The sequence below is a fragment of the Zalophus californianus genome, chromosome 2 (assembly GCF_009762305.2).
Source record: "Zalophus californianus isolate mZalCal1 chromosome 2, mZalCal1.pri.v2, whole genome shotgun sequence".
Classification (NCBI taxonomy): Eukaryota; Metazoa; Chordata; class Mammalia; order Carnivora; family Otariidae; genus Zalophus; species Zalophus californianus.
Window position 1 is genome coordinate 43,640,155 of NC_045596.1, and position 27,963 is coordinate 43,668,117.

At 43.2% G+C, this 27,963-nt stretch overlaps 2 protein-coding genes across 3 annotated transcripts; one reads left to right on the forward strand and one right to left on the reverse strand.

Moving 5' to 3' along the window:
• Positions 1-27,948, forward strand: TMEM165 (transmembrane protein 165). 2 transcript variants are annotated; one of them, XM_027600295.2, is made up of 6 exons: positions 4-473; positions 13,945-14,170; positions 21,437-21,612; positions 22,156-22,338; positions 26,161-26,266; positions 27,160-27,948. In XM_027600295.2, exons 1-6 carry the CDS (start codon positions 264-266, stop codon positions 27,234-27,236), a joined length of 978 nt encoding a protein of 325 aa, XP_027456096.1. In that variant the 5' UTR covers positions 4-263; the 3' UTR covers positions 27,237-27,948. The 2 variants fall into 2 exon arrangements, with proteins under 2 accessions (XP_027456097.1, XP_027456096.1); XM_027600296.2 differs by lacking the exons at positions 21,437-21,612; positions 22,156-22,338; positions 26,161-26,266; positions 27,160-27,948 and adding an exon at positions 15,369-15,966 and having other exon boundaries at positions 1-473.
• Positions 9,201-9,706, reverse strand: LOC113925715 (coiled-coil-helix-coiled-coil-helix domain-containing protein 2-like). Its single transcript, XM_035726413.1, has one exon. It carries the CDS (start codon positions 9,704-9,706, stop codon positions 9,239-9,241), a length of 468 nt encoding a protein of 155 aa, XP_035582306.1. The 3' UTR covers positions 9,201-9,238.
• Positions 27,949-27,963: the final 15 nt, after the last annotated feature.

Below are 27,963 nucleotides of genomic sequence, written 5' to 3' on the forward strand. Positions count from 1 at the left end.
TTGGGCTGGGCCGCAGCGAGACAGTTGGCTGAGTCCTGTGGCCGCCGCGGGAGAAGGGGAGGACCGAGCCGGCAGCTGCGGACGTCGGCTTGTATTAAGCCTCTCGCCCGCCCTTGCCAGTTCCCGCATGGTGCCAATTTCTCACTAAGCGGCGGCGGCGGCGAGGTGTGAGGGACGCACGGCGGGGGCGGCTCGGGGTCGAGGCTTCCCGTCGCCCTCACTTCCTCCTGCGGCGCCCGTGCGTGGCCGTCTCGGCCGGCGGGATGGCGGCGGCGGCGGCCCGGGGGAGTGGCCGCGCATCGGCGCCCCGGCTGCTTCTGCTCTTGCTGCTCGCGCTGCTGTGGGCCCCGACCGGCGTAGGCGCTGTTCCCAACGAAGACCTTAGCCACCGGAACAAGGAACCGCCGGCGCCTGCCCAGCAGCTGCAGCCGCAGCCCGCGGCAGTGCAGGGCCCCGAGGCAGCCCGGGCCGAGGTGAGCAGGACGGGCCGGGCCGGCTGCGGAGCCGGTGCGCTAGGTACCAGGCTCGCGGCCGCCGGGAGCGCGGCGCTCGGCCCCGGCGGCCGGCGAGGGGGAGGGGAGCCCGCCCCGGCTCCTTGGGGGTGGAGACGGTGGAGGGCGCTTCTTCCCGGGTCGGGCCCGGCCTCGCCCGGCTCCTCATGGGGGAGGGGAAGGGAGCGCCCAGCACGGCGTCCGCTGGAAACCTCCGGTCCGAGAGCACCGGGATGCTGCCGAGGAATGGGCTTCCAGGTACTCATCCCGGGTAGAAAGTTTTTAACACAGGATAGTGGGAGGTTTTTCGCATTCCCTGAGGACAACCGCATCGAACATTTCATTGTTGAAACCGCTCGTCCCAAAGTGCTTACCCAAATTAAGCTTTGCACGACCCGTGTGTTTTGCCAAATGTATATGGATTATGAAACGTGACTCTCACTTTTTAAAAACGTGCTCTGGCTTGCAGGAAGTAGCCCTCAGGAACGCAGACGAATAACCAATCTTTGACAGTACAGGGTACTGCAGCGGGGTGGGATGCCAACTCTAAGTTCATTAGCATACCAGAACCCGTTCCTTTGGTCTTATTAACGTCTTAATTTATGTTAATAGATCACTTAGTCACTTGTATGCAGAGCCTCGGCGGCATTTTTAAATGCCTTCCCTGTACCAGGGAAACTTTCTCCTCATTTCCAATTAGGACTCCTGAATTGAGGCCTCTGGGATCTCTTCTAGTGGGAGAGTTTTGGCGCTCAGCTCTCCTAGGTCTCCACTCCCACCCAGGCTTCATTTGGCCAGTCACCACCTAACTAATCTTTTGAAATTGAATTCTCTTTTACCTCTCAGAAATCCTCAGTGAGTTGCCCCTGCATACTGACTTCAGTCCATCCTCTTCTGCCGGATGTTGAGATTTCTTCCTGATTTGGCCCCAGTCAGCCTCCAGGCCTTTTAGACACCACTCCCTTGCTCATACGCAGTACTCAAACCACTCAAACCGGAGATGTATCATGTACTTTGTGGTTAGTCTTCCCAGCAGGCAGCCTCCCTAAAAAGGCTTCAGGGAGCTTGGAGCCCACCAGCAGATACCTACTCTTTGAAGACTTCCCTAAAACTTCCTGGTTAAAAGTGATTTCTCTCTTGCCTGTCACTCCTGAGCTCAGCTGACCCTGCTAGCCATTTCCACTTTTGAAATTGAACTAAAATGCTGATTCATAAAATGTATTCTTAGTGCTTATCCGTTAACCTTCTGTCATTTAAACTCATTATCTGTCGTTAACTTGCTATTTTCAAACGAAACTACTTTTGGTTAAGTAATTTTGTGAGAGAGATTTTGAATGTAATGTTCCAGGCCTTTCATCAGAGTTTTAGTCATATAGTGATTTTTTGAGATATAAATAGTGGTAGGTGTGGCTATTAATAATACCCTTTTAGGCAGCTAGGAAAAATCTCGCCTTGTAAAATAAAGGCAGCAGTGTGCAGTGACTGTATTTAAGTGGACTTAAGGATCCTTGTCTTTAAAACTGGAGATGGGAAGGGAAGGGACAGGCACAATATAATATGATTTTTGTCTTTAATATTTTGATATACAGTTGACCCTTGAACAATGGGTTTGAAGTGCATGGGTTCACTTATATGTGCATTTTTTTTCAATACAGTACTATAAATGTATTTTCCTTACGATTTTAACATTTTCTTTTCTCTAGCTTTATTATAAGAACACAGTATATAATACACATAAAATATGTATTAATTGATATCAGTGTATGTTATTGATAAGCCTTCCTGTCAACAGTAGGCTATTAGTAGTTGAGTTTTGGGGGAGCCCAAAGTTATATGCAGATTTCCCACTGTGCAGGGGGGGCTCAGCGCCCCTAACCCCGCATTGTTTAAGGGTCAGCTGTATTCTTGGTGGTTCTTTTAAGATAGGAATTTATTCTTTTTTTTTTTTTTTAAAGATTTATTTGTCAGAGAGAGAGCACAAGCAGGGGGAGCAGTAAGTAGAGGGAGAAGCAGGCTCCCTGCTGAGCAAGGAGCCGCATTCGGGACTCCATCCCAGGATGGTGGGATCATGACCTGAGCCGAAGGCAGACACTTAACCGACTGAGCCACCCAGGGATCCCAAGATAGGAATTTATCCCAAATTGTTCTATATTGTAGTAGGATCTAATTATCTTATTTTAATTATATTTTCATCTAATGTTTTGATAAGGCTCAGGTTTTTTCTCTGTGGTGCTACAGCATGTTGGAAGAGATTTTTCATTCATGTTTTCTAAACTATGTAATATAAGTATCATTTGCTTTTTTTGCCCCGTTGTTAGAAGTAAGCTATTGTCAGGATTCAATTTGATAACCATATAAGCGAGGGCTGAATGTTGCTGGATATCTGGAAGTTTCAACCGATTTGCTTTGCAGCTACATCCAGTAGATTTTAAAAGGATAGGATATTTAAATTTACTTTTTTCATGCCACTGTGTGAGAGTGGACTTCTGAAAATGGAGAGGGAAGAATCTCTCCTTCATTGGTAGACATTCATGTGTAAGATGTATTATAAAAATGTTATATCTCAGCGTACTTTGAAGCAAGATAACTGAACTTCTGACAGGGCTTTCTACATTGGGTATTTTTTTTTTTCTATAATCAGGTAAAATAGTTGGGGGGGTTCACTCTCTACTTACAGTTACAAATAAACCCCAGTTTACAAACCCTTGGAAAGAGTAGTTGTTGACCACTTGGATCCTTTCATTTATGCAGTTTATGCTTTTGGTGACTTACTCAGTTTTTTTCTTATTCCTTCCCTGGACAGAGCATGTAGTACAAGAAGCATTACGTCCATTTAGTTGAGGGAGATCAGACAGATTTAATAAAGGCAGTTTATAATTTGCTGCGTATTCTGGAAGTCCAAAGAACTGCTCTGGTTGCGTAGCAAGGTTGATAAAGCCACAAAAGCCTATTACCTCACCCAGTACAAATTCTTGTTATTGTATTTCTGCTTTACTGTTCCTTGGCATTTCTTTTATTTATTATCTTGAACTGTGAGAAGGCCTTCTTTGAGAAATTTTAAACTTTTTTCCATTTTCATGAGGTTGCACTCCTGTTCCATCCCGCCGAACCTTCCTGTTCTAGCCTCTTTATAGCAAAGATAGAGGCTGTCAGGTGACTCATCTTACTCATGATTGCTGTCTCAGAATGAAGTGATCATTACGTTACTGAGTTTGTTGGTATTCTACCATCAAAGCCATTAAAAAAAATCAGTGAAGCTAAATACATTTAATACATTTCAAATCTCTATAAATACATTGTAAAACAGTAACATTTATAAAAATAAAATTTAACTCATTAAAATGCATTTATAAACATCTAATTGTTAAATATATAGTATTCTAATATGCATTAACAAGTAACAATAAAAAACAACAAACCTAACCATTCACAGATAAAAGACATGCTAGTGAAAATTTATAATAAAATACAATTTTATCTTTAAATACAATCTCTTATTTTTTATTTATTTATTTTTTTAAGATTTTATTTATTTATTTGAGAGAGAGAGAATGAGAGATAGCACGAGAGGGAAGAGGGTCAGATGGAGAAGCAGACTCCCCACTGAGCAGGGAGCCCGATGTGGGACTCGATCCCGGGACTCCAGGATCATGACCCGAGCCGAAGGCAGTCGCTTAACCAACTGAGCCACCCAGGCGCCCATTTTTTTATTTATTTTTAAAGAACATTTTATTTAGAGAGCGAGCATGCATGAGCAAGCAGGGGAAGAGGCAGAGGGAGAGGGAGAGAGAGCATTTCGAGCAGACTCCCTGCTGAACCTGGAGCCTGACACAGGCAGGACACAGGGCTACATCTCAGGACCCTGAGATCGCCACCTGAGCTGAAATCAAGAGTCCGACGCTTAACTAACTGGGCCACCCGGGCAGCCTTACGATCTTTATAAAACCAGGGTTTTACAAGATGTCTTATTTAAGTTGCACGTATATTTTTGTGCACATTTCCCACTTTGTGGGAAAGGCTTTTCTGACTTGATACAGTAAAGTCATGGCGAGCAGACTGTTCTAAGCCAGTTGTGAGCATTTTCCTCTGACTCCTTTATCTCCAAATTTCACTTCTTGTGTGATGACTCTTGTTGAGCGGCTTTATTGTTGTTTTCTTGCAGGGAGAACAGGCCTTTTCCAGGTAGCTGGTAGTAGCCCTTGCTTCACAGGAGCATCTGCATCTTCCCTGGCTCGGCACATGCGGCTGTGTGGCAGTGTGGCTGTGTGGCCGTGTGGCCGCGCGACCGGGGTTCCCACGCTTTCATTCAGGTCACTGCCGCCGTGTGTGCATCTGAGCTCTGGGACTTAAGTAGGAGTTATTGTTTGCCTTGTTGGCATTTTCATCCTTCTCCTGCAGATCATGAGAGCACAAAGGAATACTTTCTAAACGAGGGAACTTTCAGTTTGGAACTAATTTTGAGTAAAGATGAGTTTTATTCAGCAATTTTTTTTTTTTTTTACATCCCAAGATGTAAATAATTTGCATCTGACACCCAAATTCAAATACTGAAATGGTGGTATTTGTATGAAGGCAGACACTGGTGTTTGATGACTGGTATAACACTGTAACTGGATAGTGGGATACCACCCCTGCCTGTGGCCCACCTGGAGCGTCTACACTGTGCCCTTCCCCATGTGTGGGGCAAGAGCCGCCGTCCGAGCCTCTTCTCTGTGTCCCCGTGCCTGTCCTCCTCTGACCTCGCTACTTTCCCTGCTCACAGTCTTTATTCTCTCCCTTTCACTTGGCCCCTTTCTGTCTATGACACATGCCCACAGGCTTCTCCTTGAAAAAAGACCAGTAATTTAACTACTTGACTGTATTCATTTCTGTTCTTCAGTTTTATGGACCAGATTTCTTCTTTTTTTTTTTTAATTTGTCAGAGCGAGCGAGTGTGGCAGGCAGAGGGAGAAGCAGGCTCACTGCTGAGCAAGGAGCCCGATGCGGGATTCGGTCCCGGATCATGATCTGAGCCAAAGGCAGACGCTTAACCAACTAAGCCACCCAGGAGTCCCTAGACCAGATTTCTCACTGGGAATTAGGGAATTAACTGTTCTTTCGCTGCACTTTAGTCTTCCCTTATTTGGCTTCAGTCCCTGTCTTTTCATTGAAATTCTGGTTTTGAAGGATACCTAAAACCCACCTACTTACTACATCCTGGGCTCTTTTTCAGCTCATTTCACACTGTGCACTCCTCTTGAAGAGCCCTACCCCATCTTGGCTGAATAACCTTGAGTCTTAGCAAGTTTCAGTCTCTCCTCTTAAGTCAAGATAACAATTCTCAGGTTTTTGAGTAGCGGGTTAAACTGTGTATATGAAAATACTTGGCATCAAGTTAGTAGCTCAGTGAACGGTGCCTGCCCTTAACTTGACCACCTCCTGCCTGGCTCTCTGAATATCTAGGACAGTTGTATTGTTGCTGCTGTTCTTTTTACCCCCTTCACCCCTTTCCCTAGATAAAGACCTTCTCTAAGGCTCATTTTTCAACTTAATCTAACCTCCCTTTCCCTAGGAAATCTCATCTACTTGCAGAGCTCTAGCTGATCAGTGTAGGCTGCCAGCAACCAGACACATACCTTGAGACTCTGCTGGCCTCAACTCAGGTGTCCCAATTCTGGTAGCCTCTTGGAAACCTTCATTTGAAGTGCTTTTTACTGCCTCACAGCGAACGGATCTGAAACCAAACCTTATTTTTTTCCACTTGCCCACATGTTTTGTGGGAATATAAATATTCCTCCCAGTAAACCCAGCAGAAAAACCTTACCATTATCTTTGATCCATGCCCCCACCCTGCTTTTTAAAGCTCTTTTTATATTTTCCCTTTCTGTTGTGTGCAGAATTTTCCCTTCTCTGAATTACCTTCAACAGTGGTCTTGTGCAGCTGGCCTCCTTATTGGCCCAGTGGCCGCCAGCCTTCTCTACATTCTGCCCTGATCTGTTAGCCACAGTGCCTTAATCATATTTGTGGCTTCTACTCAGAAACTTTTAAGGGCTTCTTGCTGATCAGAACACACAGGATTTTCAGTCTGGCCTCAATTTATCTTTCTCATCTTAACCCAGCCATTCATCTGACGGGTTTGCTCCCTGTTCTCAGAACATGCCTGTATTCTTTGCAATTGTCAGTCCTGGGAATGAGGTAAGGGCATGTACCCCAGTGCATTTTGAAGTTAGTTCACCCTGCCCTGTTGAGTGGCTGGTACCAAATCCTGCTAAGGCTTCAGGGAGGCTTATGAAATGAATTTCGGGGCTGACTTCCCCCGTTGGGCAAAGGTTGCCACACAGGTGTTAACTCCTCCATACTTCTGGGTAGTGAAGGAATACAGAGCCCTCACTTTCTGGTTGGACCTGCCTGAAACCAATGAATGGCCTTCAAGGAATTGGTTCTCACTTTAAAATAAGTAGAGCAAGAGATTGGGTCAAGAGATTTTTGAAGTGGTGCACAACAGGTATCTGTAATCATGTGTATGAAAAAAATACCACCCAGAAGTACAGAGAACGTGGAGTGAAACAGTATGTCTCCTCCTCTTGTATTCTAGTTCCAGGGGCAGCAGACTGCATTTTACCACCGGCTCCTTGTTTTTGTAAATAAAGTTTTTTATTGGAACAGAGCCATGCCCATTCATTAAAGTATTATCTATGGCTGTTCTCAAGCTACAGCATCTGAGTTGGGTAGTTATCACAGAGACTTTGTGGCCCATGAGGTTAAACATTTGGCCCTTTAAGAAAAAGTTTGCTGACTCCTGTTCTAGTCATCCTGGTTTCGTTCCTGTAAACACCCACTGTTAACTGCTGAGATTTGGCATGCATTAACAACTGTACTAAACTATATACCTCCCTCCCTCCCACACCCCTCCACACACATACATATAGTGACTACATACATAATAGGTGCTTTTTTCTAACTTAAAAATATCTTACTGATTTTTCTTTATTGGTATAATTAAAACATTCTAATTTTTACTTTTCTTATATTTTAGAATATTCTGATACACGGAGCAACCATTTATTTAACCAGTTCCCTGTTGATGGACATATAGTTATTTTATCTTTTGTTATTACAGATGGCATTCCATTTATACATGCTTCTAATACAAAAGGATGAACTCCCCTAGTGTTCCTTTCTTGAACTTTGTTTCAGTCATGTACCTGCCATGCCCACGGTATGCATTCACTTTCTCTTGAGGATTGCAGGGTCCTTAGGGGTGGGACTAGGCCTTGGGCTAGGCCTTACGAGGTTCTGTGTAAGTTGGATCTTGAATCAAGGCGAATCACAGAAGGGAGGTAGGAAGGGCAGTAGGGGACTGCATGACTGAAGGCTGGTGGTTACCAAAAGCTTACCAGGTTCTTCTGTGGCGCTGCCCAGACTATGGCCCTGAGCCAAGTGGCGGTTCTTCTGCACTTGAAATGTGGCTTGGCTAAATGGAGATGTGCTTGAGCTGGGTGTGGTGAGTAGGTAGACGCCCAGGTGGAAAAAAAGAACGCCATGTCCCCAGAGTAGTATCTTGGCTATATTGGGTTAAGTAAAATAATTTTATCTGTTTTTACTTTTTAAAATGTGGCTACCAGAAAATATAAATTACGTGGCTTGCATTATTTCCTACTGGACGGTGCTGCTGTGCAGGTTCATCCTTCAGTATGGAGTCTGAGGGTCATTGTTAGACAGTGAGGTCACATGATGAACTAACTTCATACAAAGATGAAACTGGTCGTGTTGTGGTGCACTGTGGTAACTATTTCTAACTGAGTGCTTACTCTATGCTAGGCATCACCTTAACAGCTTTCTGTGTAGTAGCTCATTTAATCTTCATAGCGACCCTGCCGCTTGAGTCACAGGGAGGTAAACTTCTGGGCCCAAGGTCATACAGTAAGTGGTAATGCCTTGGCTGTGGACCCAGGCAGTTTGATACCGGACCGACGCATTAGACCACTGCAAGTCATCTTGAAGGCGGATTAGAAAAAGGTGCACTGCTTGCACACTGTAAGCACTTAGGCCTTTGACAACCAATGATCATTTTCTGACCCTGTTATTAGCACTGCAAGTTTTAAAAATCGATCTCCGTAATACTCTGATGCTTTGGTTTTAAATTCTTATCACAGTGGTTGGTGGTTTAACACTATCTTTTTGGATATCCAAGACCAGCCTAATATACAATAAAAGCTGCAAGTTGATTTTCTTGTGTTCTGTGTATAGCAATTTTTTTTTGTGGGGGGGAGAAAATCACTTTATTCTTTTTTTTTTTCTTTTTTTTTTTTTAAGATTTTAGTTATTTATTCATGAGAGACAGAGGAGCAGAGAAAGAGAGAAGCAGAGGGAGAAGCAGGCTCCCAAGGAGCAGGGAGCCCGATGCGGGACTCGATCCCAGGACCCTGGGATCATGACCTGAGCCGAAGGCAGACGCTTAACCATCTGAGCCACCCAGGCGTCCGAAAATCACTTTATTCTAATTCACAAATGAGAACATCACAAAAGGTGATATAAGGAGGCACACAAATATCTGCCCAACCCCAAATTCAAACCATCTCAATGAACTTCTGTACAGTAAGAACAACCTTTTTTATTCCAGTTCTGAAGAAAGCTGTATTTAATGATGGAGAAGCTTAAATGGTGGTTTTACACTTTATATATTCACCATTCACCATCAATTATATTTTTATGCTAAATTGGTTATGAGAGATGATTTTCCTTATCTTCAATTTGAACTTCTTGATTAGGCTAATCCATTTGCAAATCTGCACTGTTTCAGCACCTCGCTGAAACCTTCACAAAGCTTCAGGTCACCCTGGTTCTGGGCACCCTCCAGAAACTGTTTCATCTCATAGTGGCATGGGCCAAACTGCTGCTGCTCCTGGTATGCTGGCTGGGTTCCCTGAGGCTCCTGGTAAGTGATGTCAGGCCTTGAAGGCTCAGCATTGCCTCCTCCACTGAAGCCCTCAGTGATGGCATGACCTATCATGTGCCCGACAGCAGAGCCCACAGCCACGCCAGCTGCAGTGGTTGCCATCTGGGCCATGAGCCCTGGCTGCCCAGACGCAGCAGCAGGTGAGCCGACAGCAGCTGGTGGAGACGGTGCTGGAGGCTGAGCTGTCGGCGCTGGTCTAGGCACTGCTCTCATCTGAGGTGCCCGGCTGGCCGGAGGGGCCATGCGGGAGGTGCGGCTCCGACTTCCACACGGCATGGTGACTTGCAGAGCAGCTCAGTGTCTCTATAGCAAGTTTTTAATATGTAGTTTTTTGTTTTGTTGTCCTCGTAAGGCAAGTTTTATTTTGTCTTCATTTCACAGAGAAACAGGTTGAGAAATGTGGCCAGCGCTTTATGGCTGAGAATTACAAAGCCACAAGAATATGCAGTTTTGGGGGCACCTGGGTGGCTCAGTCGTTAAGCCTCTGCCTTAGGCTCAGGTCATGATCCCAGGGTCCTGGGATCAAGCCCCGCATCGGGCTCCCTGCTCGGCAGGAAGCCTGCTTCTCCCTCTCCCACTCCCCCTGCTTGTGTTCCCTCTCTCGCTGTGTCTCTCTCTGTCAAATAAATAAAATCCTTTGAAAAAATATGCAATTTTGATCCCTGTTGTGTTTTTAAAAGTAAACATTTTCTGTTTTTGAGCTTGGAGCTAATTGATAATAAATGGTGTATATTTATTCCTAAACATTTTCTTGGATTTCAGATCCTAAATACTTTACAGTGAAATTCCTTCATACAAAAGGTATACGTGAGAGGAAAATGGTTGCATTAATGAGAGCCGAGTTAAAATGCTTATTTTTTTATGATGCTTAATGATCATAGGGTATTTGAAGAGAAAGGAAGCTCATCTTTAAAGGAACATCAGCATAGAGGGAACTAAAATGGTCATGAGAGCAAGAATTTCTTTTTTTTTTAATATTTTATTTGAGAGTGAGCGAGCGAGCATGAGGGGGGTGGGGCAGAGGGAGAAGCAGACTCCCCGCTGAGCAGGGAGCTGGACTCGGGGCTTGTGGGATCATGACCTGAGCCGAAGGCAGACACTTAACCAACTGAGCCACCCAGGCGCCCAGGAAAGGAAGAGTTTCTTAAAATGGTACTAGCTTAATCAAGAGCTGGCTTCCAAGGCTCTCCTTTTGATTTAGTCCTAATACCAACTATTTTCTAAAATGTTAAATTTCCCCAATTTTTAGCTCAAAGGTCTCGTCTGATAAATGCTTAAATCTTGCTGATCTTTACTGTGGAATTAGGACTCAAGTTTATGTCGTGAGTTGAGGAATGACACGCACACTAAGAATTTCAGATTTTATTCTTTGATATCTCTGACTAGGACCTTTGTAAATCAAAGTACTTCTGTTTTTACCCTGCCAAATATCAGATGTGTTTTGGGGGTTTCTTTCTCTTTTTCTCTCTTAGGTTTCTAGAGATTCACAGGCTTTAGAAGTTAATTGAAGGTGGGCCGTTAGGTTTGGAGGAGACATTTAGAAGTGATTTGTGTAGCCCACAGTTTCCCAGCCTGGGAACTTGTGATGTGTTGGATTTGGTGATTCTTTGCTGTGGGGCTCGGGGTAAGTCCCTGTGCACGGTGTCCCGTCCATAGCAGCACCTGTGGCTTCCACCTGCCAGGTGCTGGTAGTTCACCTTAAGTTGTGACAACCAGTGTCTCTGGATGTTGTGTAAAGACCCCCGAGAGACAAAATGGCCCAGGTTGCAGACCTCCGACACAGCGCATGTCCCGTAAGTGGAGGTTCTCTTCTCTGGAACTCTGATGTGGAGGAAGAAGCTTGCTGCCTTCTCTAGCGGTCCAGTTCGGCTTCACATGGCTCTCTTGGGGGAGAAATCTTTTCTCAGGGGTAAACTAAAATCTGCCACCTAAACGTTTACTACCATCTGTGACCTTATAGTTCTACCTCTTAGGGTCGCACAGCATAGATACAGACCCACAGACAAACTTTCACAGTCGTGGGAACATAGGCACACGGTCCTTCCTAGTCTCTTATTTGATTGTTTTAGAGCCTGAGTTGGCAAAATTTTTTTAATGGGCCAGGTAATATTTTAGGTTTTTAAGGTCTCTGTTGCATAGTTTTCGCTTCCTTCTTCCATCCCTCCTCCTTCTGTCCCTCTTTTTATTTTTTGCAACCCCTTAAAAATGTAAAAGCATTCTTAGCTGACACAGACTGGTCGTGGCCTCTCAGCAGCCTGCCAGTCCCTGTTTTAGAGCCTCTTCTGCCTGGGATGATCTTCAGGGGGCAGGGCCTTCTCCACGGTGTGCCCCGGAGCCGGGCCCCGGAGCCGTACAGAACTTTGGGTAAGAGCTGAGCAGCACGGAATAATGGACTTGTCACTAACTGTTAAATGTATTTAAAGTACTGTTTTGCTTGTTTGAGCGTGGTCACATTTTCAGCTTAAAATGACCTTAATGCCAACCAAGACTTTGGTTTGTCTTTTTTATTAGGCCACATGACACCGCCTAGGATATTTTTAGACTTGAGCATAGGACCATCCATATATCCATTTATATATATATTTTTAAACAGTTTTAATTTTTTTTATTGAAGTGTAGGTGACACACAGTGTTACGTGAGTTTCGGGTGTACAGCATGGTGATGGGACAGCGCTGTGTGTTCGCTACCTCACAGGTGTGGCTACCGTCTGTCGCCGTACAAGGCCACCACGGCACCTTTGCTGTCCCTTTCATTCCCATGACGTAGTCCATAACTGCAAGCCTGTATCCGCACTCTCCTCCCCTCATTTTGCCCTTCCTCCCGCTGGCACCATCAGTTCTCCGTAATTGTGAGTCTGTTCCTGCGTTTTGCTTGTTTGTTTATGCATTTGCTTTGTTTTTTAGATTCCATGTGTAAGTGAAACCATATGTAATTGTCTTTCTCTGATTTCACTTAGCATAATACCCTCTAGGTCCATCCATGTTGTTGCACATGGCAAGATCTCATTATGTTTTAAAGATTTTATGTATGTATTTGAGAGAGCGCAAAAGCGGGGGGTGGGGGGGCAGAGGCAGAGGGAGAAGCAGGATCCCCTGCTGAGCAGGGAGCCCGATGCAGGGCTCGATCCCGGAACCCTGGGATCACGACCTGAGCCCAAGGCAGACGCTCACCTGATTGAGCCACCCAGGCGCCCCAGGATCTCATTTTTTTTGGCTGAGTAATACTGCACTGTGTGTGTGTGTGTGTGTGTGTGTGTGTGTGTGTGTGTGTGTGTGTGTGTGAGAGAGATTGTGTGTGTGCGTGTGTGTGTAAGAGAGAGAGAGAATACCACATCTTTATTCATCTTTCTGTTGATGGACACTTTAGTTTGCTTCCCTATTTGGCTATTGTAAATAATGCAGTAAACATAGGGGTGCATAGATCTTTTCAAATTAGTGTTTTTGTTTTCTTTGGGTAAATGCCCTGTACTGGGTCATAGGGTAGCTCTATTTTTAAGTTTTTGAGGAGCCCCTGTACTGTTTTCCACAGTGGCTGCATCGGTTTGCATTCCCACCAGGTGCACAAGAGTTCCTTTCCTCCACATCCTCCCCAACACTTGTTGTTTCTTATCTTTTTGATTTTAGCCATTCTGACAGGTTTAACGTGTAAACTCATTATGGCTTTTTTTTTTAAAGATTTTTTATTTATTTATTTGAGAGAGGGAGAGAAAGAGAGATAGAGAGCACGAGAGGGAAGAGGGTCAGAGGGAGAAGCAGACTCCCTGCTGAGCAGGGAGCCCGATGCGGGACTCGATCCCGGGACTCCAGGATCATGGCCCGAGCCGAAGGCAGTCGCTCAACCAACTGAGCCACCCAGGCGCCCCTCATTATGGCTTTGATTTGCATTTCCCTGATGAACGATGTGGAGCATCATACCATGTGGCTGTTGGCCATCTGGATGTCTTTGGAAAGACACCTGTTCAGGTCCTCTGTCCATTTTTAATCAGATTATTGGGGTTTTTTTGGTGTTCTGTAAATTCTTTATATCTTTTTATATCCAGCTATATTAAATCTCAGCTAGAGCCCTTTCTTGCTCTAGCCTTTTGAGAGCTTTCTGGATCCTGTTTTGTCCTATAAAATCTTAAAGGAACTTCTCTTCGCTTTCTGTTACTTGAATGTTTGGTAAGCGTATGTGGCTCTTCCGCTCAAGTCACAGGTCAGAATTTGAATGAGACGTAGCTGAGAGCTGAACCTGAAACCACAGACACTTAGAAAATAGGGTAGTTTTACTGTGTGGCTAAGCTGGTCTCTATTCTTTTTTAAAAAAAATTCTTTTGTAGAATTGTACTCGGATCTGCATCGTAGCATCCATAAATTAGAGGTTTTGGTCATTACAGATGGCTTTCAAAGTCCTTAGACAGTCAGTGACCATGACAGAAAAACTTTAATTCATATTCAAAAATGAAATAATTTTAAGTAATGATTTTTTTTCAAAAAATAGCTGATACATAATATATATATTTTTTTTATTTCAGAAAGGATTTACACCAGCTGCCCCGGTTCATGGCAATAAAGAAGATCCGGCTGCCCAAACAAATTTGGGATTTATCCATGCGTTCGTCGCCGCCATATCGGTTATCATTGTATCTGAGCTGGGCGACAAGACATTTTTCATAGCGGCCATCATGGCCATGCGCTATAACCGGCTGACGGTGCTGGCGGGGGCCATGCTCGCCTTGGGCCTGATGACGTGCCTGTCAGGTGAGTGCGCTTCTTCCTCCCCGTGACCTTACTGAATTAAGGAGGAAGCGTGGTGTGGGGTATTGAGTCCTTGACTCGTTTAGCTAGCTGGTCAGGTGCACTTGGGTTGACTGAGTTCCAGAATCTAGTAAACAGAAAATAGTGTCAGGTACGTACATGACTAAAAACCATGCTGTACTTTTAAAAAAAATGAAAATTTCAGTGATTCACAGCCAAGATCTGTACTCATTTATTCATGAGTTTTTTATCCTGGGTTTGGCTGTGTATACCCTTGCTTTTTTTTTTCTTTTCAGTCCAGATAAGCTTCTATCTGATCTCTTAGAAATAGGACTCAAGTCACAACAGAGCATTATCGATTGAAGGACATTTCAAGGATGTGTTGGAAAGCAGTAACTTTTGAAGGACATTTGGTAATCAGTAACTGAAGAGTCACTTTCAGTTTGTTATGTTTGATTAAGATGTTCTTACCCTTTATAATAAAGGGATGGAATGTTCTTAGATTCCCAGTTTGTGTTACTATTGCATAGGCTTCAGTTTTTCAAAGAATTAGACCAGGAGAAAGTAAGCTTAACACTAAATAATGAGGCATAGCTGAGTCTCTGATTCAGAAGCCACCCCAAGCCACCTAGCTGGGTGGAAAACTGAGCTTTCCCCTGAGAGTCAGACGTGGGTGGGAACCTGACTGTCGCGGAGTGGCCTACTGATAAGTTCCTTAACCTGCCAGCCTCAGTGTCCCCATCTGTGGAATGGAGACAGACGATAATGCCTACTTCTCTCGTCGGGTTGCAGTCTGTGTTAAATGTTTCAGGTGCTCGGTCCTTCAACCCTCCGCACCTCTCCCACCTCTCACGGAAGCTGGTTCTTCAAGTATGGAGCAGGTTCTGTTTTTGGCTGCTTGGACGCCTATTAGAGTTTACATCATTTTAAACCTATTACAAATGAATAGTTTACTGATTAAAATAATCGGACTAATTTTCACATTTTAGAAGTTAGTTATGGCATCATTCATATTTCATAATAAAAACAATTTTTTCTTCAAAAACAAATTTTGATATAGGAAATAGGAAAAGTGGAGCGGGTTGTGGGTGAAATTGTGTTTAGAATGAGTTTAAATATCGGAGAATTTTTTTTTTGAAACTTTTATTTTTGGCTTTGTGGGTAACTTAAAAACTGGCCTTTCTGCCCGTTCCCTCCTCAGAACCCGGTGCCAAGGGTTCCTCCACCTCTTCCACGCGATCAGTTCCTTTTCCTCAGCCGGATGGCTGGCTGAGTCCCCGGCCCAGGCCTGTCTGCCGCCCACCGGCCCCACTCACCGCTGCTGTGGGGAACAGGCTGCAGCAGGGGTCTGCATGCCTTTTCCTTGGGTATCCAGGATCACTTGGAGAAACTCTGTACACCCCCCCCCCCCGCTCACATAGAAGTTGTCGAAAAGTTTTCACCATAAGTTTAAGATGTTGCAAAGATCTAATTTCTGCTATATTGTGTAAAATAAAACTGTTAAGGTATTCTTTTAAAATAAATCAAATGGTATCTAAATACCATTAGCAGTTTGATACCCACTGTCAGCTTCATTCCTTTAAAAATACCTGAACAAACTCTTTAACATTTGGAAATTGGCATTGTTCTTTTTTCCTTTAATTCTTACTTTCCTCCTAGAATTTTACCCTAATGATAACTTTCTGCTTCAAAATCTTTTATGGACTTTGCTCATTCAGATTTAGCTCGTTCAACACGGTCATTTATCTGTAGCACAAATATGCATATAAATTGAAATTTTTTTAAAGATTGATTTAGTTATTTTAGAGAGAGTGTGCACATGCAGGGGGAGGGGGAGGGAGAGAGGGGAGAGAGAATCTCAAGCAGACTCCCTGCCGAGCGTGGAGCCTGACATGGGGCTCCATCTCACAACCCTGAGATCACGACCCGAGCAGAAATCAAGAGTCAGAGGTTTAACCAACTGAGTCACCCAGGTGCCCCCATAAATTGATTTTTAAAAGAGACTGACGGTTTCCTTTGTTGTCGCCAAATGTAATATTTTTTACAGATTAAGTTATAGTTATTAATAGTACACAGTTGGGTGCCTGGGTGGCTCAGTTGGTTAAGCGACTGCCTTCGGCTCAGGTCATGATCCTGGAGTCCCAGGATCGAGTCCCACATCGGGCTCCCTGCTCGGCAGGGAGTCTGCTTCTCCCTCTGACCCAACCCCCTCTCATGCGCGCTCTCTCTCTCTCTCTCTCTCTCATGCTTTCTCTCAAATAAATAAATAAATAAATCTTTAAAAAAAAAAAGGCAAAATGTATCACAAGCTAAATACATTTATATTACTTATATTTAGCTAATATATCACACTACCTAAACCATTTTTTCAAAGTTTGGAAATGCATCTCTTCATGAAATGATAGAACTGTTTGTTTTTGAGTAGGCTCCATGCCCAGTGTGGAGCCCAGTGTGGGGGGTTTGACCTCTATCTGAGACCACGACCTGAGCTGAGATCCAGAGTCAGATGCTTAACCAACTGAGCCACCCAGGCGCCCCAGAACTATTCTTTTAAAATTAATTTATATGTCCATGGACCAGTATTTTTATTGACCAAAGGAAGTAAGGTTTAGCTTCAACTCTAATCTTTATTTTTTTTTAATAGAGAGGTAAAGGTGGAGAAATTTTATTCACATAAATAAGTAGATAGTAAGGAATTTTGTTATAATCATACTCAGTTCATTGGACTCCTGAGTTTTAAGCTAAAAATTATATACTAGTCATCAAAAATATTTTTTAATGCTTTACCAGCTGACAAATTAATACTGCTAAATAAGATTTGAAATACTGCTGTCAATTTTGTTGAAAGCAGAGGATTGGAAACCATCAAGTATACCAAAAAGAGTTTCTCTGAAATTTATCAAATGACTGTTCTTGTACATGTTAGTCTTTTACTTTAGAAGTACCTTGTTTAACTGGCTATTAAAAATGATTGAGAAATATTGTTCATTTTAGTGTACTTTTGCCAATAAGGGATTTTGTTTAAAAACTGTATCACATCACATATTTTGAATACGTTTTTTTGCCAGTGCCTTGGAGCTGCAGATTTGGCTCCATCGGTTTATGGAAACTGTCTACCACCTGACCTAACTGCCATAGCAGTTCTAGTAGGTCCATAGTAAATCATCCAAGCCAGGCTTGTTTTCTGTCCGAAATCATTTGACTCGGTTTTTGAATTGAAATGAACGTGATATACATCCCCATGACAACCATCTGCTTTAGAATCCTTCTAAAATAGATGCGGGGGCGGGGGGCTGGATTAGGAGAGGGAGCCAGCTTTGAGAGTGCCACCAGGGTGAGAGAAGACCCCACGGGCTTTAGTGTGGCCTTCTGAGGCTTTCTTTGCTTTGTGTAACAAGACTCTGCCTTAGGGAAAACGCCTTCATTTACACCGGTTGGGGAATGAAAGAGGCATGATTTCTCAGTGAAAATTGTCATTCCTGCCAAGGCCAAAACACCCTATTTCTAATGCCATGAGCATTGGTTCCAACAAACATAATGCCGTTATTTCTGATGTCATACCCTTCCCAGCAACTTGCATAAGACAGGGAAGCCCCAAAGCCCTGTGTCTGGTTTATGATACCTTGATTGAGGACCCCAGTATTTTAGACCTCCTCTTTGCTGCCCGAGGATATATATTTTTCCATACTGTGGGGAAATGCACCAGAGAAAACTGGGTAAAAGGCAACCTTGTAAAGGGGACAAAACGCAAGCGAAGGAGGGATGGGGAGAAAGGGGAACCTGACTGACTCCTTAACTACAAGCACATTTCAGGCAGATGAGTTTTAGGAAAGACAAGTGGAACTTGGGGAAATTCCTTTATAAAGTATTCATCCGTGTCCCCTTGTGAAGTCTTTAAATATCCCTGGGAGTAACAGCCCCAATTTGGAGATTGTACACTTGGAAGTCTTACCCCTTTCCGACGCGAGCGGAGGGCTCATTATGTTAGGCAGGCCCCTCCCTTCGCTGGGGGTGGGGGGTTCACCTAGCCTTTCTGTGCCGTTCCACAGCAGGGATGATCATCCTGTGTGCTTCAGAGTTTTATTACTGCCGCTCTTCCTCCTCATTGCCTTTCTCCCATTTTCCTCCTTATCCACTTGTAATCTGATTTCTGCTCTGACACCTTTGGAAAGGCTTCAGTAATCAGCTTTCCTTATTAGAGTTCAGTTTTCATTTCCGTGAGCCCCCTCACACCACATTCCTGGGCTTTCCCACCTTTTTATTCTCTTGGCTTCTGTGATGCCCTGTGTTTATAGTTCTCTCTGGGAAAAAAATTCTGTGCCATTGAATATTCATATTCCCCACAGTTTTATTCTGGGCCCATTTTCCCCCTTCACACTGATATCCCTGTGCTGAGTGTTCTCAGTTTAATTACCTGAAAGTCAGTGAGTCCCAAATCTCTCTCTTCACTCCAGGTGATTTTTCTTGCAACTTCTACATTGCCAAGATGTAGAAAGACCAGGACATAACTTGTTCTGACTTGTTGCAAAGTCCTTGCTTAAAGAGAAGTAACGTCTCACTGTTTCCAGAGCAAAAGTGCTTGAGTGTCTGAGGGAAAGTTTCCAAAGAAAGAGGAAATAGAGGGACAGTAACCAGAGGAAGAAAAGTTACAATGCCAGGTAGTTTTTTGTTCTCTCTGGAGAGGTCAGGCAGAAAAGATGGCAGCGTAAGTGTCTGTAAGTATCAAGGTTTGTTTTTGTTTTTTTTAGATTATCTGAAGATAGAAGGAAAACTGAGTTTAGGAGATTTAAAGAGGCTTGCTACATTCCATTTTAAAATTTAAAACTTTTATGGAAAATATTTTAAATTCACAAAGTTGCAAAAATAAAACAGTACAAAGAACACCTATATACCTTTTTATCTAGATTCCCTGTTAACATTTTACCTCATTTGCTTCAGCGTTTGTGACCTGTCCCTGTCTAAACAAAATTATGCATGTATATGCACATACATGATTTATAGGTTGTAGATAGAAGTGACATATACATGCTATATCTGTAGATACATAAAGTATGTGCATATACACATAATTCATATATATATGCATGTATTTACACGGATAGAGTGATACGTGCTTTGCCATCCTTATTTTGTGTCAGGTGACCTAACACGCTCTCTAGCAGCATCCCCTCCTGTAGAGGAGCAAGTCTAGGTCAGCTGTTAGATTTGGGTCTTTTTAGTGTTTTAATCTGAAATACTTCCACAGCCTTTTCTCGTGTTTTACAATGTTAACATTTTTTTTTTTTTAAAGAATGCAGCCGTTAATGGATTGCTCCTCATCTCATGTCGGTTTGCTGTTTTCTCGTGATTAGATTAAGGCCGTGCCTTCTTGACCAGAATACGGCCTTGGTGGTGTTTGTTCCTCTAAGAGGTTACATCTGGAAGAACATGATGTCCATCTGTCCCTCACTGATGTCAAGATTTCTCTTGTGTATGGTCTTTTTCTCTGCAAATGATACGCAGTCTTTACGGGGACACTGTAAAACAGTACAGCTGCTCTGTGCCCATTTACAGTGGGTGATTCTCGCATGATCTGCGCGCTCCCTTGATGCCTGTGGAGCGATGGTTTGCTGGTTCTGGGGCCCCATCCCCGTTTCCCGTGGGCCCCGGCACACTGCGCTAACAAAGAGCTCCTTCCCATCCCATGGGCTCGTCTATGTGCTGTCAGTATCAATTGGGGAATTCAGTTTTCAGTAGGTTTTAATTACTTAACTGTATTGCTTAAATTGTCCCAGATTTGGCTGGTGGGAGCCCCTGCAAGCTGGCTCCTAGTCCTTGTGTCATGCTCCCATCATTCTTTACGGTCTTGCTAACTTTCCAGTCTAACAGTATAGGGCAGGTGCATCTTGTGCCCCATCGGCCGAGCCCTGGAGTTAGCTGTTTTCCTGAGGAGCCTTTTCAGGAGGATGCTGTTAGAAACCAAGATCTGCATGTGAAGTGGGCTTGTTACGGAGATGTCTTTGCTTCGTGGCCTTTTCAGTGGATAGAGCAGAAAATCTACGTATCGTGTGTGTGCATGCACATACATGTAGATGTATATATTCATACATATAATTAAAACATGTACACAGAAACACAGATTTGATGTCTTTCTAAACATTTTAAAATCTTCAATTTTGTAATGTAGCGAACTGGGAATACATTTGATGTGGTTACACATTTGATGTTCAGGTGGATATGGTTATACATTTGATCAGGCAGATTTTAAGTGTTGTACTCATAAAAAGAGCATGTGAAGTGGAGTAATTGCATTTATTATGTATATGGAACGTCCTCTGGCCTTCCATAGTTTTAAGTTTTAAATACTGAACTGATAATACTGGTATAATTTATGTTTCACAGTTAGAATTTGGGTCCTTGATATGGTTCCAAGTATAGTTTTTTGTTTAACTTAATACAGTTGTCCTCTTTTTTTAACGATAGGAAAGAATGGTACTGAATAAATTTAAGTCTATTGTAAATGTTATTTTAATATATGTAGGAATTATTTTCTTTTATAAGACATACTTACTTGAAGTAGTTAAAAAGGAGCAGTTTGAATCCTACCTCTCATGGAGAATCTTGTCATGATTCTTCACTATAGAAGTTTGTAATTTAAAGAACTGTGATGAAGAAATATCACTTATATATGAAAGTGGTATAAGATCTCAGGATCCTTAGAGGGCATCATCGTTAAGTTCCTCCCTAAAGTACTGTGCCCCACGGGACATGTGGTGAGCCAGCCCCTGGCCGTGTCCAGAGAGGAGTTCATTCTCTCCCCAAGGAACACATGCTGTCTTCTGCTGCACCACTGATCTCATGATGTTAGGCCCCTGGCTTGATCTCAGGGTCTGAAATTGGTGGAGGGAAAGAAGTGGAATTATTTAAGGTTTAATATGTATTAGATCAGCTTCTTATGTGAATCATTTTTCCTTTAGAACAGTGTGTTTTGTTTTTTTTTTAAGATTTATCTGATAGAGCGAGCGAGTGCGTGAGTGGGGGAGGAGCAGGGGGAGAGGGAGACAGAATCTGAAGCAGGACTCTGTGCTGAGCACGGAGCCAGACACAGGGCTTGATCCCTGGACCCCGAGATCATGACCTGAGCTGAATTTAAGAGCCAGCCGCTCAACCGACTGAGCCACCCAGGCACCCCAAGAACAGTGTTAAATTATGATTTCCAAAGTTAACTATTTTGTGGGTTAGTTGTGATGCCTGCTAATTAACTGGGCACACTGTTGCATTTTCTTCCAGTTTTGTTTGGCTATGCCACCACAGTCATCCCCAGGGTGTATACATACTATGTTTCAACTGCATTATTTGCCATTTTTGGCATTAGAATGCTTCGAGAAGGCTTAAAGATGAGTCCAGATGAAGGTCAAGAGGAACTGGAAGAAGTTCAAGCGGAATTAAAGAAAAAAGATGAAGAAGTAAGTCATGGCAGGTATTAAATATCTGGACCAAAAAAGCACGCGGCTAAGAATCAACACTATGCACAGGTTCTTCGGTGGTCATCCCTATCCGTGTGAGATGTGTGGGCCACACAAGAATAGCTTGTTGTGCCTGGTTTGCATTCTTAGAGCTGTCTGTGATCAGACTCCGGGTGAGTGGGAATGTGGTAGGCAGGGACGCTGGGTGGAATGCTGGCCTCACGTGATCAGGCTTCTCAGTGATTATAAGTTCCCGCAAAGCAGGAACTGTACTTTGTATTTTATGTTTCTTGCCACGGCATTTAGGACAGTAAGGGAGCAGTAAAGACTGATTTTGTTGCAGAGGAATGGAAGAATTGAGAATATAGTGTTTGTTGTGTGAGAGTGGTTCAAAAGAAAAGTTTGGGGTCACATAATTTTAGTTTCAGCATATTCCATAAAATTTAAACACTTTCTCAGGGAAAGGTTAAGTAATTTTGATACTATTTTGATTTGCTTCTTGGGCTTAATGTCTCTCTCTTTCTCTTTTTTTTAAAAATTTAGTTTCAAAGAACCAAACTCTTAAATGGACCAGGAGATGTTGAAACGGGTACAAGCACGACGCTACCTCAGAAAAGATGGCTGCATTTTATCTCACCCATCTTTGTTCAGGCCCTTACATTAACATTCTTAGCAGAATGGGGTGATCGCTCACAACTAACTACAATTGTTTTGGCAGCTAGAGAGGTGAGTGATACTTGAGAAACAGCTGCTTCTGTATTAATAGTAAAACTAAGCGTTAACAATGTTACTTTGTTCCAGAGGACCCTGGACAGTCCGTCTGGGCCAAGGGACTGCTTCACATGCTGGACTATTTTAGACCTAATAATCCTGATTCTCTTTAAAATGGCCCATCTCCAGCTTCTGTAGTCAGATGGCATTCTGTGTCCCAACTGAATTGTCGTCTTTAGATTTCTCTTGTTGCTCCTCTTCCCTTCAGTTTTGCCGAAATGATACTGTGGCAGTTGTCTTGACTTGGTTTTGTCTTTCCTTAGAACCTTAGTGTTGTGGGGGGTTACTTTACAAAATAACATTCAGTGGAAAATAAACAGCCTAACTGTCCAGTGTGGAGAAATTAGTTCATTTATTTACAAATTTCTGTTTAGCTCTGGGAATACTCACTCGTCCGCAAACATAAGACTTTAGGAAATTGAAACGTTCACAGTGCTTATCTCTGGGTAGTGCAATTACAATTGACCTGCTTCTGGATATACACTTTCGCTGATCTTAGTCCCTGAATACTAAGGCCTAGAACAGTGAGCTAGAAGAGATTTCTGATCCCTTTGCACCTTTGCTCTAAAGATACAGAACCTGCGGCGCAGACACTGGGCGACTTGTCCAAAGATAAGCTAGTTGGTAGCAGGGGCAAGGACTAGAAGCTGAGGCTCTCTGCCTTCTCGCATTTTCTTCTATATCTTGTTTGTAGTTGCCAAATGCCACTTAATTTAAAAGATAAATTGGGGGGGGTGTTTTTAAAATTTTCATCTTTCTTTTGGGAGGAATTAAGTTTCACATGAGGTGTCTTACCGTTCACACGGGCTTATTACGATTTACTGAGGAGATGGTTGTGGAAAGCAGTGCTGCAGCAACTTTTCAGGCTCTCCTTGATCTCAGCTGATACCGTGTCTTTTTTATATGTTAAATTGCACTGATTTTATCCAGTGGTAGGATTTAGAGAACAAGCTTGAGTTGAATGTGTCCTTGGCTCCTAAGGAGACAAGTTCCTTAACGTAGGCCCCAGTTTCAAACAAGAGTTGAAGGCCAGGACGGGGCTGTTTCATCAGAGAAACATCGAAAATGCTGTATTAATAAAAAAGTAGAACTCCCATTTTTCACTTGAGTCCTGTATTTTAAAACTTCCTCGGAAAATGTCACTGTAATGGCTGTGCCTTACATTTTTCTTGATTTCTAGCCTTCTTTCTTGGCTTTCAGATTGCCAGGATTGGGACTTGAAAGTAAGCGACATTTTGGTGGTGGTGGTGATGGTGGGGTGGTTCTGCCAGAGTGAGCTGTTATGACAGTAGAAATGGCTGCATTTTCCTTAATAGCGTCATCTGTATGGCACAGAGTGACTTGGGAAAGGTCCGGGTCTGCTGTCCCCGTGCGCTCCCTTGGTGCCGCCGCATTCTGGCAGCGTGGCGTGTGCTGACCAGGCTCGAGTCTTGTGCTGTGTGATAGATTACTGCACCGTTTCGTCTGAAGATGCGGCGTTTAGCTACTTCATGGGGTGGTTGTGTAGATGAAGCAGAGAATGTGCATAGGTTCCCCCCCCCACCAGCACCGTTAGCCACTTGCCCCGCTACGAGCACCGTGGGGATGGTAGTGAGCTCTTCAGGGGCAGCAATAGGGGTGGTCTGTTTTTGTTCCTAACTTTTTTTGGTAATTTTTTATATAAACCACGCTGGAGTGCAGTTCAGTTTATTTTAGTCTGAACTTTATTTCTGCTTCCAACACTGTCCTTTGAAGATGTTAATTAGGTACTAAGCAAAAAAAAAAAAAAAGTGGGGGATGAGGTTCCAGGGTCAAATAAATTTTGCAAATAACAAAGACTGAAAACTTCTGTCTTAAAGGAACTATTTAATTGTACTTGACCCAGTGATTTTTGAAGCATCACTTTCCAGTAGAATGGCCCTATCTCCCAGGATGCCAGCTTGGAAGTGAGAACTCGCAGAGTCTGAGCGGTACAGTCCCACCCCACCCCTTCACAGAGCAGCAGGGTCCGCCTCTCCTCCTTGTCCCCCGCCCCAGTGGCAGTGCTGTCCCTGCTGCATTCCGGATCCCCGCCCCTCCGTGTCCCCACTTGGTCGCTTACATCTTTGTCTTTCTCCCAGCACGATTTTGTGAGCATTTTCGCATGCATGAGTTTTCCACACCTAAGAGTTTTCTCCCTTCCCTCAATCCCACTTCTCTTCCAGGCGCCACCCTCTGCGCCCCCCCCCCCCCCCCCGGTCTCAAGGGCCTTGGCTCTGATGGGGAACAGCGTTGGTCCATTTTCTTGCTCTCTACACCCGCTGGCCCTAGTTTCTGGCCTCGCCGGAACTGCTGATGTGGGGCTGTGATCTCCCCGTCACCACCGACTGGCTCCACGGCGCTCATCTCAAGGGGTTCCTTGCCTGGCTGCCTCCACCGCCTTCTCGGGGGGCTCCTCTGCCTCTGTCATCCCTTCGGTGTTGCTTTCCTCCATCTGCATTTTCTCTCAGGGTCATTCTCTTCAGTCCCACAGTTTACTCACCACTGAACTCAACTGACTCCTGAACTTGTCCACTTTCAACTCCTGTCAGCACCCATAAACCCTTTCTTCAGTCCTTCTACTTTTTAAGTCATGTTGGTATTATTATAATTCATCCAGAGAAATATGGCTGTCATGCCTGATTTTTCTCTTAACACCTAACGCTCGAACTTGTCACTAAGGTATATCAATTATGCCTCCTTAATTGCCCAAATCTACCTGCTTTTCTCTGCTTCCAGTCTCCCACCCCAGTCCAGACAATAGCTTCTCTCATTGACCACCTTGCCTTTAATTTTGTTCCCTTCCAGTTCATTCTCTGCACTAGACTTTTAAAGCATAAACCTGTTCTGTGACTCTCCAGCTAAAAACCAGCCAGTGTCTTAAAGTCTAAATTCTAAGCTTATAGTTAGGGTCCTTAATGAGCTGACCTCTACCATGTTATGTTTTATGTTCTATGTTAACATAGTCTGTAGTTGTCTCATTGGTGGCCTGCTGCCTTCTAGTATGTTCTCTCCTCCACAAAACAAAGTCCAATCTTCCTGCCCGTTCTTCAGGGCTTTCTTTTCTGGAAAACTTTCACTGGTCTTCCCAATCTGAGCACCTCCACTTTGTGCTGGTAGCAAGCATTTACCGAATGAATACTATGTTCCTGGCGCTGAGTTAAAGCACGGAGGACACAGTGGAGAAGAAGGAAGGCAGGATCTGCAGAGTCAAGGCTAAGGCTTGCCTCGTTTGCCCAGAATAGCAGGCACTACCCGAGGGAAGAGATGTCTAGGTGGAGCCTCAAAAGCACTTGTCACTTGAGAGCTAAATATCACCTGTGAATGAAGCGTGACAACTGCTGAAAGGCTATGAGGGTTATTTTGATCTTAGAAATGTTTCTGCTACTTTTAGCTCTGTTCCTAGATATAACTGGAGCATATTCCTTCAAGCCACTATTACACTTTTCATAAATTATACACTTGAATTTTTAGAACTGTTTTAGGCTTTGTTGTTGATCTCCATTTTCAGTGACTAACAGTTCTCAGGTAACTGTTTCAACTGCTTTTATTCTTTTTAAAGATTTTATTTATTTATTTGAGAGAGAGAATGAGATAGAGCATGAGCTGGGGGAGGGTCCGAGGGAGAAGCAGACTCACTGCTGAGCAGGGAGCCTGATGTGGGACTCGATCCTGGGACTCCAGGATCATGACCTGAGCCGAAGGCAGTCGCTTAACCAACTGAGCCACCCAGGTGCCCTCTACTGCTTTTAAATTAACGTTAGCTATGCTTACTTCCAGGACCCGTATGGTGTAGCAGTGGGTGGGACAGTGGGCCACTGCCTATGCACCGGATTGGCAGTGATTGGAGGAAGAATGATCGCACAAAAAATCTCTGTCAGAACTGGTAAGTCTTTGGTTTTTTATTTTTTAAGTTTCATTATTATTTCTTTTTTAAGTAGACGCCACACCCAGCATGGAGCCCAAGTCAGGGCTTAAACTCACCCTGAGATCAAGAGGTGAGCTGAGTTCAAGAATCAGATGCTTAACTGACGGAGCCATCCAGGCACCCTTTTTATTTTTTAAATTACAAAGAAAAAACCATTTGTTTCAACTTCTAGAATTACTAAGAGATTAGAGAAAGGGGAGTTCGTTCTAAGTTTTTACTTCTGGAGTACACTCGGTCTCTGCAATGATGTCTTAAGAGGTCTAGTTCATTGCCGCTGCTATTGCAAACGTGGACTGATTTCACATGCATAGATGTTAGTAAAATACAAATTCATCTAAAAGCCTTGCCGGATTTATAGTTGCCTTTTATCAGTGCAGTTAAGTAAAAAAAAAAAAAAAAAATCATGTTGGAAATAAAATTTCTGGCCTTAAAAGTGTGTTTTGTAAGATGGGGATCTGTAGGTGGAGACCATTTATGGATGCCACTGAAAATTTCCTGTGTAGCTGGGAGGGCCTAAAAATGGAATAAAAAAAGTCTCTGCTTGTCAGAGGCTGTTGAACATTCTTTTTTAATAACTGGGTTTTAAGAGGAGTTACAGTTCTATTGTTGCTTGTCAGCACTGTGTCAATTTTAATATAATTCTGTCATTTCTTGAAACAGCGCTGGAGAAGCAGTGGATTATTACTGTACAGTCAAGGGTATTAAGTATTCTTTGCTGTGGAAGAGGGGTTTTGAGTGTTTCTAATTTCTTTTCAGGGTTAGTTCACCAGATTGGAAGAATAATGGACAACCTCTTAGCTCCCTCATAGAGGAAGTTTGCCTTATTTCACTTTTCTTCTCTTCTCTTACAGTGACAATCATAGGAGGCATCGTATTTTTGGCGTTTGCATTTTCTGCACTGTTCATAAGTCCCGATTCTGGTTTTTAACAAGCCGTTTGCTCATTTGTATTTTGTTAAGATAGGTAGCTCTTATGTTTATATACATAGTGTACATCATAACTAAAAGTGACAGAAAAGACTTTTTATAGCATTGATTTGTGAGTTTGACCCACTTAATGAAAGTATTATGTCCAAAAGAAATAATCATTCTTTTTCAACATGGATTTTTCAAAGAAACCTGATATCCAAGTGTGGGTTTTTCTTTTCTCCAGCACAATTATGTTAATATGATCGCTGTTTTTTTTCTTTTAGTATTTGTGGGGGTTTTTTGGTGGGAGAGGGTATATACATAGAACCATTGTACAGTGGTTGATTTCCTTTTCAGCACTGACCTCTTTAATGAGGAAGATATATTTTCTCCTGTATCACTGAGTGTTTTAAGATATTTGCCTTAAAATTTTTCTTGGGGGAGGAATGAATTTTTAGCTTTTAAAATATTAAGCCAGAAAGCAGTGTAATCACATCTTTAAAAAAAAAAATTTTTTTTTTTTAAAGAATAATTTATGACGAGAATTGTTTGCCAGGTCCACTCTCCCTCCCTTTTTTTTTTTTAAATTGGGTAAGAAACCCAATATAAAAACAGTCAATATTTGACAATGTGGAATTACTAAATTAAAAGAATACTATGAGTGTATTCATATTTTTTCTATATTGAATAAACCATGTAACATACAGTGTAAATAAAAGTGGTATGACCAGAGTTTGTTTTCCCTTG

Excerpts from the sequence above, each read along its gene's own strand:
- TMEM165 (XM_027600295.2), top strand. The coding sequence starts at position 264 with ATGGCGGCGGCGGCGGCCCGGGGGAGTGGCCGCGCATCGGCGCCCCGG. Across the intron at positions 474-13,944 it reads CCGAGGCAGCCCGGGCCGAG|AAAGGATTTACACCAGCTGC; the intron begins GTGAGCAGGACG and ends TTTTTATTTCAG. Across the intron at positions 26,267-27,159 it reads AAAAATCTCTGTCAGAACTG|TGACAATCATAGGAGGCATC; the intron begins GTAAGTCTTTGG and ends CTTCTCTTACAG.
- LOC113925715 (XM_035726413.1), bottom strand. The coding sequence starts at position 9,706 with ATGCCGTGTGGAAGTCGGAGCCGCACCTCCCGCATGGCCCCTCCGGCC.